At 46.4% G+C, this 10839-nt stretch overlaps 1 protein-coding gene across 1 annotated transcript; it reads left to right on the top strand.

Moving 5' to 3' along the window:
• The first annotated feature begins 3390 nt into the window (after positions 1-3390).
• Positions 3391-6913, top strand: BORCS6 (BLOC-1 related complex subunit 6). The gene has a single exon (XM_080678642.1). It carries the CDS (start codon positions 5211-5213, stop codon positions 6264-6266), a length of 1056 nt encoding a protein of 351 aa, XP_080534768.1. The 5' UTR covers positions 3391-5210; the 3' UTR covers positions 6267-6913.
• Positions 6914-10839: the final 3926 nt, after the last annotated feature.

The raw sequence follows: 10839 nt of genomic DNA, 5'->3' as shown, positions 1-10839 counted from the left end.
CAAAGGGTTTGGTTTTTTTGTATCAGGTGTTGACTTTCATCAAATGTTTTTTCTGTATTGATTATTTGCTCTTTCAATCAATGTGGTGAAATACATCAATAAATGTTCTAATCTTTATTTTATCTCAGTTTTTTGTGCTGTATTCGATTCCCAGAGCTAGAGTACCAAAATGCCACCAACTTGGTGATCTAAAACAACAGCAATTTACCTTGGCAGCTCTGGAGGTCCAAAATCAAGGCACCCATAGTACCATCCTCCCTTTGAAGGCTCGAGGGGAAAATCCTTGCCTCTTCCAGCTTCAGGCAGTTCCAGGCATTCCTTTTCTTTTTAATTCTCACCTGAGGAAATTTTTTATCCCATTGATTTTTTATTTTGAGAGAGGGAAAGATAGAGAAAAATATCCATGTGAGATTGGTTGCCTCCTGCACGTGCCCCGAGGGCTCTGGTGAGGGAGGAGAGTACAACTGAGGTAGCTAACGTGATCTGAATCAAACCTGGAACCCTTCGGTTCGCAGACCAATGCTCTATCCACTGAGCCAAACCAGCTAGGGGCTCCAGGCATTTCTTGGCTGTGGTTACATAAATCCAATCTCTGCTCCCATCTTCACATGGCCTTCCCCTCCTCTGTCTCTGTCTCTCTTCTGTGTCATAAGCACACTACTCATTTGATTTGCAGCCCACCCAGATAACCCAGGATGATCTCAAGGTCCTTAATTACATCTGCAAAGACACTTCAGAAAAACTGCACATTCATAGGTTCATTAGGATATAGACATATCTTCTGGGGGGCCACCATGCAATCTGCTACACATGCCCAGAGAAACAACTGAATGATGTTATAAGGCTTTTTTTTTTTTTTTTTAAAGCAGCCTGCTCATTTCTCTTTTCCCTGAGATAGCCAATTCCAACTCTTTTTGCTATTTTTCGTTTTATTTTTCTCTTAGTATTTACCATCTATTACCAAATCACATGCTTCTGTTGCTATTTAATAAATCTTCAGTTTTTGGTATTTATTACCTATTATTTAACAGCTATAAAACTTAAGGATTGAGCCCTGACTGGTTTGGGATAGAACGTCGGCCTGCAGATTGAAGGGTCCCAGGTTCAATTCCGGACAAGGACATGTACCTTGGTTGCGGGCACATCCCCAGTAGGGGGTGTGCAAGAGGCAGCTGATCGATGTTTCTAACTCTATTCCTCTTCCTTCCTCTCTGTAAAAAAATCAATAAAATATATTTTAAAAAATTTTTTTAAGGATTGAACTCTTTTACCCCTCTGCCATTATGTATATGTTCACAGGTTCTGTCCTTGAATCCTTCTGATGTAGTTACATCATACTTTTGGTTAGATTTAGTCATTTGACAATAGTTATTGAGTGCCTTCAACATTCCAGGCTCTCTTCTAGAGGCTGGAGGTCAAGCAGTGAATAAAAGAGGAAGAAATCCTCTAAGCTCATGGGCTTTGCAAATCTAGAGGATCAATGTCCAATATTATGATGAGATGCTAGCCAAGATGACTCATGTGGCATTCTAGTATTTTTCTTGCTTGTACAGCTTTTGACAGTACCTGAAGTTGTCTTATTTGCTCATTTTCCTATGTATAGATCACTAATCCATCTCCAAGTTCTCCTTCAGTGTGAGCACTGTAAAGCTATCAACATCCATCAAAGTGCCATTTTATTGCATCACACAGGCCTGATATGGAGTACAGTATTTTGTATTTTTCAGGTCTCAATATTCTCTAATTACCATTATGATTTCTTCTCTGATCCAGGAGTATTTCAAAGGTGTTTCAAAAATTCCAAACACATGGGCTTACCTCTACCTGTGCTTTGCCCCATTTCTCCTTTGCCCTCACCACCAAGCCTGCCAGGCAAATGCCCTGTGCTTGCCACTCCTAATTCTCCTTGGGCTCCAGGCTTCACTACCCCAGGGGTTGGGTTTGAGCCCTGTATTATCTCTAAAAACTTTCAACTTACACAAATTAAATGAGTTCATTCACATAAATAATAGAAGGTGAAATTCCACTACTAATATCAGTTTGGTAACATCGTTCTAGTCTTCTTCCTTTACATTTACATTCATATCTACATACTTCTAGAAAACAGCATTTTTTCTTTTAGCATGTGAGATTTCTTTTTTTTTTTCTTTAATATATTTTATTGATTTTTTACAGAGAGGAAGGGAGAGGAATAGAGAGTCAGAAACATTGATCAGCTGCCTCCTGCACACCCCCCACTGGAGATGTGCCCACAACCAAGGTACATGCCCTTGACTGGAATCAAACCTGGGACCCTTCAGTCCGTAGGCCGATGCTCTGTCCACTGAGGCAAACCAGTCAGGGCTGAGATTTCTTTAAATAGTATTGACCTGTATGTATTGTTTTGTCACTTCCTTTTTGCCCTTATGATGCTTTAGAAGGCTCTCTATGACAGTTCAGATAGATGTTTTGTAAAACTGCCATATTATAATACTTAATACGCATATTCCTAGGTTTTTAAGAAAGCTATTCTGTTGATGGGAATGTAGGCTATTTTCAGTGTGTTGTACTACAGCCATGTCTTTTGCATGCCTCCCTGTGCTCCTGTGTGAGGGCTTCTCTGGGAAAGATGGAGAGAAGGACATGGCGCTGCTGGGTGGGACGGTACGCCTAGGAAATGTCCAATAGATTTTGCCCTATTGCTCTCCAAAGTGGTGGGGCAACTCACACCCCGCCAGCACTAATGCAGTGTGCCCACTTTCCTGCACCCTCCTCTGGTGTGTTGGCTTTTCCACTCCCCAAGTCACCAAAGCTCCTTAAGCATTCCATATTGGTTTCCACCTCAGGGCCTTTGCACTTGCTCTTCCCTCTGTCTAGAATGCCATTGGCAGCCTATGTTGAGCCTGAGTCCATGATGATTTTGTTGAGTTATGAAATTAATCAATCCTGGCTCGAGCATCGTCCAGTACACACACACACACACACACAAAGTTGCAGGTTCGATTCCCAGTCAGGGCACATACTTAGGTTGCATGTTTGATCCCTGGTCAGAGCGTCTCGATGTTTTTCTCTCACATCACATCTAAAAATCAATTAAAAAATATCCTTGGGTGAGGATAAAAAATAAATTAATGAACCCTGGTGTCCTTGGCCATTTTTCTATTATATGTGTCTTTTGCTATTTACTTGTAAAGACAAGGGATATTAATTTGTTATATAGTTTGCTAATATTTTTTTCCTTTGTCTTTCAACAGAAAGTTTAGAGTGGTTTTCTTTGTTGGCGTTTTCAGTTTTATGTTGTCAAGTCTACCATCTTTTTCCCTTATGGTATTTGACTTTTGATTTTTCTTTGAAAAATCTTTATCACCCCAAACTTATAAAAAAAAATGCACCTCTGTCTTCTTTCAGTACTTTATTTTTCATTTAAAATTGTGATCAAAATGGAAATTCTTTTGGTGTAAGGAATGAAATAATTGTTTTTTATTTTAGTTCAAATACCTGGTCTCATACTAAATTCCCATAGACAAAAATTTCAGTTTGTAACAAAAAAAATACATTCATGTATGGGGTAGGGGTAGCAGGGAAAACATGGGCCTTTAACAAGACACTTGGCCCTGATTACAGCAAAACTCATCCTTCTCTAGCTCCTGGCACTGTGTAGTACAGGCCTTTTGGGCCAAAAATATTTTATAAATATTGAAAAGAGTATTCCAAAGCCTCATAGACAGTGTGCATATGTGTGGAAATATGAGTCACATCAGACATCCAGGAGTGACCAACAGTTTGTGACAGTGACAGGCAAACAGGAGCGAGCCCTTCCTGGGAAGTGAGCCATTTTCCAGCAGCCTGCATGCAAGAAGTGGCAAACTACCTGTCAAAGTCCGGGAAGTAATTAATTATGGCTTCGCAGGCCATATGGCCTCTGCTGGAACTACTAAACTGCCATTGTGGCACAAGAGCGACCACAAACAGTACATAAATGAGTGAACATGGCTGCATGACAAAATTTTATGGACATTAAAATTTGAATTTCTTATAATGATGTGAACTTTCATATTCTTTAGATTATTTTTCAACCATTTAAAAATGTAAAAAAAACCTCCCAAATTACTCTTTGACAACAAACACGTGTCAGCCGCTTCATTATTGTAAATACCCTTGCTATGTAATACATATGGCAAGAAATAACAGGACTTGTCATTAAACTTTAGCTACATTGAGTTTTAAGAAATAAGATTTGAAGAATAAGAACCTCAACACTTAAGCATGGAATAGAGCTTGCCTGTTTTTTTCTACATTACAAGGTAAAAATTGTTTCTTGATATTTCTGTTTATTTAGCTTAGGAAAGTTTTAACTTAATGAAAAAAAAAAAAAAAAAGGCAAGAGCAAGTGTAAATCCCTGAGGTGGGAGCATGTCTGAAGAGTGAGGAGGAAGCCAGTGTGGCTCCAGCAGGACCAGTAAGGGGAAGAGAAGGAAGACATGAGATCAGAATGGTCCCAGGGCTCTGACCTTCATGCAGGGACATTCACTTACTGAATATTTTATCTAGCGTCAAAATCACATGCCATCCTCCAAGGGAAGAGACTCAAACCTGGAGGGAGCAGGAGAAAGAACAGTGGCAGTAGCACTGGAAAGCCCTTAAACAGGCCTCGGTGTCCACCATTAGTCGCTCTGAATAGTTCATCTGCTAGGTCTGTGAGCCGAGGACGACGGTACGAACCACTCATGTTCTGCTGAGTTGTTTTCATCCTTCCCGATCCACTAGAGGCGGTTCAATCCCGATGGTCCAAGCAGGATACACTACGTATTTCCATCCCAAGAATCTCTCAGGTACTCCCAAGTCTGATCATTAACTGTGGGGTTGCTAAGCAACGACTATGGGCGTGGCCATTTGGGCATAAAGAGTCGGAGCCCCGCCCTTGGAGGACGCCGGTATTTCAGGATCTTGATCTTTAAAGTTCTCCCCCTCAACTTTTTGAATGGGCGGGGCTACGACAGCAGCTGTCACCTCATCTCCACCCCGCTGGCTCTCACTTGTGTCCGGCTCTTCACTAACAGCTCGTTTTCCGGGACTTCCTGGTCGCTGTGACCAATCAGAGTGTTGTTTCCGTCCTTACTGTTGTCGGCACGCAGACCTCGGCGCTCCTCTACCTACGCCTCTTAAAGGCGCCGCAAACGCCTCGGGAGCCCGGGTGAACCAAGTCCTCGGTTCCTGTCCCCAGCTGCAGTATGGAGTCGTCCCACCGGCCGCCTGGGCCCGAGTCAGACCTTCTGACTTTGGGAAGACAGCGAGCCGCGATCTTTGGCGGCGGGCCGGGCCGAACGCCTTCTGAACCGCCCTCAGGCTTCCGGGTGACGGGAGAGGAAGAAGCCGAGAACGTTGGAGGCTCGAGCCGCCACCCCAGGGCGTCCCCTAAGACTTCGAGCTACAGCGTCGTCCACTGGCCGGGACCGGAGGCTCCGGAGAACGAGCTCGGCCGCTCAGTGATGCTGTGTGGACCGGGGAGCCACCAGGGAGCGCCGGATGCCGAACACAACCCGCACGGGTCTTCCATACGCAAGGACCCTGAGCCGCCCGAGGACAAGCCTGTATCCGAAACGATCAGCCGTCGAGGAGGCCCGGGAGGCGGCGGGATGGATGCTGAGCAGGAGGAAGACGACGAGGGGGCGGCCGGCAGGGCTGGCAGATCGTTTTCCAGCCGTCTTCAGGACAGCCGCAGCCTGGATGGGCTGAGCGGGGCGTGCGGCGGCTCTGGGTCCCCAGCGGGTGCGGAGTCTGGCGCGGGTGGCGGGCGTCGCGCCACCATCTCCAGCCCCCTGGAGCTTGAGGGCACGGTGAGCCGCCAGGGCGACCTCACCCATTTTGTCGCCAATAACTTGCAACTCAAGATCCGTCTGAGCAGCACCTCTCAACCCCCGCCCCCTGTCCCTGCGCCGCCCTGTTCAGCACCTTCATCCACTCCGGCCATCCCCCCCATCGACCCGGACGTGCTGCGGGACCTGGAGCGTCTGAGTAGGGAGCTGGGCGGCAGGGTGGACCGTCTGCTTCGCGGGCTAGGTGGTGCGGTGCAGGAGCTGACAGCACTGAGCGTGGGCTGCATCCAGACCTACCGCGACGCTGTGGACTCCCTAGGCGAAGCCGTGGACATGAGCATCAAGGGGATGTACACCCTGCTAGCGCGCTGCGAGGAGCTGGAGAGGGCTCTGCAGCCAGTGCAGGGGCTGGCGCGCCAAATCCGGGATATCCGACGCACCCTGGAGGTGTTGGAGGCTCTGTGCAAGTGACCAGGAGGGCAAGAGAGACCAGGCCAGGGCCCAGTAGGATCCTACGGACTCTTCAAGATGCATTTAGCAGGCCGGCGTCCACTCGCTGGGCCGTATGCAGGTGTATATGGGAAGTTCTAAAGGCTTTCCCGGTGGGAGGTGATGATGCTCAGCTTCTATTCAGTTGGCCATCTGTAGCTACGTTGTTTTCCTCAACTCTTCTCTAACTAAAGCACCGTCCCTGGGAACCCAGGGTTTCAGGTCTGGGCTTGAGAGATATGCTATATGTGATCAAGAAAGGGGAACAGAGGCCCCAGGCCCCACTGTGGCCACTCTGACTCCAGTATCACATCTCAGGTGCCAGGAACTATGGGAGTTTGAGTGGTCCTTGGTCATACACCATGCAGACAAGGATGCACACCTGCAGATGGATAACCTCCTGCTTTTGCCCACTGGCCCCCTACCATCCCATTTCAGCCAGACCAGGGTGGAGCTAGAAGGAATGCATTGCATGGTAGAGGGGGTGAGTTGGGAGTGGTCTCACTGCTCTCAGGATTCAATAGAATTGTTGCTGGTTTTGAAGCCCACCTGTTGTGGAGTGTTCTAATCAGTTTTAACTTTCTGAGTTTTTGTGGAATTAAAGTGCTGCTGCTGCTGCTAAGGCTGAAGCTGTGTCTGTGTGGCTTTACACGGATTGATGAGCCAAAAAGAATGGGAATAAGGGTCCGTCTTTTTCGTGGAGCTCCCTTGGGGTCGGTGCTGGGAGTGAGGTGGGGGACCCAGGCTACGTGGGGAAGGATATTGTTCCTGCTCTTAGGCATCAGGTCTGAGGGGAACTGCAGGACACATATATGACCCAGAGATCCGATAAAAGCAGAAACGAGGCAAGGTGCTCCAGAAAAAGGAAGGGATTGTCTTCTCAGATGCTAATACGCCTTATTCAGGGAAGGACTGGGCGAATTGGACATTTTGTCTGTGGAGAAAGATGGGGGAAACTTGTTAGCTCCATTCCTGATCTCATTTCCCACACTGCACTGATCAGTGCCACATGTATGGTTTGAGATCATCTTTGTTCCAACCCCTGGCACCTTTCTATGTTTACAGTTCACATAGTAAGTTCCAGCAGCCACCATGTTAAGGCCAGGAGATTTATAAAGAGATCACAGAAAGAGATCCTGTTCTGTTTTACTATCATCCTGTTCCAGAAAACACTAGCACTTTGGACTGTGCCTCAACAAGTTTCTCTTTTATGTGTAAAGAGTTCCGGGGTTGGAAATGTTCTACAAGACGTTTTAAATTCAAACAGTTAAAAAACATCGCCTGTACTGGCCCGTACGGGGATCGAACCCGCGACCTTGGCGTTATTAGCACCACGCTCTAACCAACTGAGCTAACCGGCCAGCTGTGCTCACAGTCTCTATATAATGCTATATAGAATGTACACTACTTATGTACTTTGCCTGGAAAAATTGGGTAAAAATAAACAGAATTCAAAGACTAAATTACCAAGCATTTCAAGAAGTATCAGCTACTCTTCTCGCAGTCTTAGCAAAAGTTAAGACCACCCACCGAGGCACCGCTGGGATTCGAACCCAGGATCTCCTGTTTACTAGACAGGCGCTTTAACCAACTAAGCCACGGCGCCTAGTGCTAGAGTTCTGAGAGCCTCTTTTCTTGCCCAGGTCAGCTCCAAGAGCAGGTGCGTTAATGTCCAGTGCTATTTTATAACCAATTTCGCCCATACTGGAAAATGCAGAAGGGACGAAAACCACAACTGTTAGCGAGAACAAACGAGTGACACGGAAATTGAATGTGGGCAAAGGGAAAATAAGAGAAATTCTTACTTTCGGATTACAAAATTTGGCATAAGCAAGCGGAACCGACGAGGATGGGATTCGAACCCACGCGTGCAGAGCACAATGGATTAGCAGTCCATCGCCTTAACCACTCGGCCACCTCGTCCAAGTTAACATTGTTTGCTCCCTCTGAGATCTGAACTCTTACTTCGCAATAAAAAATGACATGTAGCGAAAAGAATTCATTCTTTGAGATCCTGCCCAGTACAGCGGAGCCGATATGCAGAACGTTTAACTGACCGAGCTACATTCTTGCCTGCGCAAGCTCCCGACTCTCTATTCTGGGTTGAGCGATCTGGAACTTGCGCCGTCCACAAAAAACACACGGGATTATTGGGCTCTCTCCATGGGATGGCGCGAGGCTTCGGGTCAAGAGCCCCTACAAGGTGCTGCTTCTCCTACTTGACCGCTGGAGCTCATAGTTGAAAATGATGGAAATAAAGAAAAAGAAACCAAAAGCATGACCCCGACGTGATTTGAACACGCAACCTTCTGATCTGGAGTCAGACGCGCTACCGTTGCGCCACGAGGTCGACCGGCCTCTGGGCTGGTCAGGTCTCCTCATAATCACTTGATGATGTTTGTTTCCAGGTGGCCGGGGTCTCAGGAATCGAAGAGCAAGAACCTAAAGCCTGTCTAAACTTCCCGCGTGATACTTTCGTTGTAGGGCGAGCTGGGCACGCTGACCCGGCAATGGTTTTGCGGGCTCCGGGCTCCGCGGTCCTTCCGACCCCTCCCCGGGCGTCGGTGGCCCAGTGCTGGTTACCTGGGAGACCCAGGACTTACAGCACATCAGGGAAGGACATGTGCAAAAACGGATGATCAATTAAATCAATACGTGGAAAAAGTGATGGGGAACTTCATACTGGTTGCTGGAATCTGAACCCACTACTCAGATTTAACACCAGAAAAAGAGAGAGGAGCAGGCATTACGTCCTGGAGTAAGTACAAGCCACACTCATGATGTATTTTTACCAGAAAACTGAACATGAGACTGATCTGACAACCAGTTCACAGGAAACACAGAGCACAGAGGAGTAAATCAAATGACCTGATCACAACACAGCCTATACATGGCCCGGTGTCTTCAACAGATGATTGCAAGAAAAGAAAACAAGGAGGAAAGAGTGAGGAGGAAGAACCTAAGACTAAAAGAGACTTATGGAGGAAGTGGGGGATACATATGTAATAAGTTCAACAATAAGATTTTAAAAAGAGAGACTTAAGAGACACATTGACCAAGTACAATGTGTGAACTTTATTTGGACCCTGATTCAAGCAGTGTAAAACCAAAAAACAAAATATGTGTGAGTGGGCAATTTGAACTATCTGGTGACATCTGGAATTTACTTCAAAATAATCTATAGGGCTGAGGGAAAGTATAGAGGAAGCAAGGTAGGTCTCAGAGGGGATCATTATACTATTTTTTACGTTTACATATGTTTACATTTTTCCATGATTAATTTTTTTTTTAAGTTCTTTTATGACCAGTTCAAATGGGAACATGAGGGTTCCAGAGTGAAGGACACTCAGTCACCTGCAGTACCTCCTATGACCACAGGCAGGCCCCAAAACTCAACGTTTTTGAGAAGACTGCTCTAGGGCAATCTTTCTGCGTGTGAACCAAGGTCATGGAAAATGACAGGGCAGACCTAAATGCCTGCTCACTGTTAATTCACAATGTGAAATGTGACTACCCAATTCTTACTATCTAGTAGTTTCTCTAGGAAGGAAGCCTACTATAAGACGAATAACTCCCCAAACTTCCAGCTTGCTGGGGCCCCAAATTTGTCATCCTTGCACCCCTCCCGTTTTCTCACCTATCCACAGCCCCTTGGTCAGACCTTCTTATCTTCTTGATTCCTTTCACTTCATTCTACCTTCTTGACCCACCCTGGTCCAAGCTCATCCTGGCCTTCCTGGATAACTTTATGGCTTCTTCACTAGCCTTCTGCTTAAAATCTTAAAATCCAGTCTCCAGCCTGGCCAGTGTGGCTCAATGGTTGAGTGTGGACCTATGAACTAGGAGATCATGGTTTGATTCCTGGTCATTGATGTTTCTCTCTCTTCCCTTCCTCTCTGAAATCAGTAAAAATATGTTTTAAAATCCACTCTCCATGTTGCAACCAAAGTTACCTTCTAGAATACAAATCTGACCATGTCCCTCCCCATGGCTGCAAGGCTGGACGTGATCTGACCCATCCCACCTCACCCTGACTTTTTCTTCCCCTTCCATTGCTAGGTTTCAAACACATTAGCTTCTATTCTGTTCAACAAACTGGGCTTGTTCTCACCTAAAGACTTAGGCACTTGCTGCTTCTCCACCTGGAATGCTCTTTCCCCAGATTTCACACTGACTCCTCTTCATTTTCTTTGTTCCAGGGACCTCACTTTGCAAAAGTAGGTCCCAGTCTTTTCTCACTTTCATATTGTGATTGTGCTTTTCATCTGAGAACAGTCAGACTTGATAAACTGTCACTGAGGGAACTTGGCTCTGAAGGCCTGGGCTTTCTATTCCCACGAGAAAAAGCATGTAAGTTACAGAGGGAAGAAAGGAGGGTTCAGGGATGGGAGTCCTCGGAAAACCAGGGGCTCCGTGACAATAAGCGACAGCCGGACAATCTAGGGACATCCACCTCTCCACGTTCGGTTCCCTACGTCTCCTCTGGCCCAGGGTAGTGGGAAGCCAGAGGGATGCGGAGGAGTGAAGGGGAGAAAGTGTCCATGCCTTGGGCATG

This window comes from Plecotus auritus (genome assembly GCF_963455305.1).
Source record: "Plecotus auritus genome assembly, chromosome: 7".
Lineage (NCBI taxonomy): Eukaryota > Metazoa > Chordata > Mammalia > Chiroptera > Vespertilionidae > Plecotus > Plecotus auritus.
This window is presented reverse-complemented; position numbering and strand designations above follow the sequence as displayed.

Coding starts and splice junctions, on each gene's coding strand:
- BORCS6 (XM_080678642.1), top strand. CDS start 5,211: ATGGAGTCGTCCCACCGGCCGCCTGGGCCCGAGTCAGACCTTCTGACT.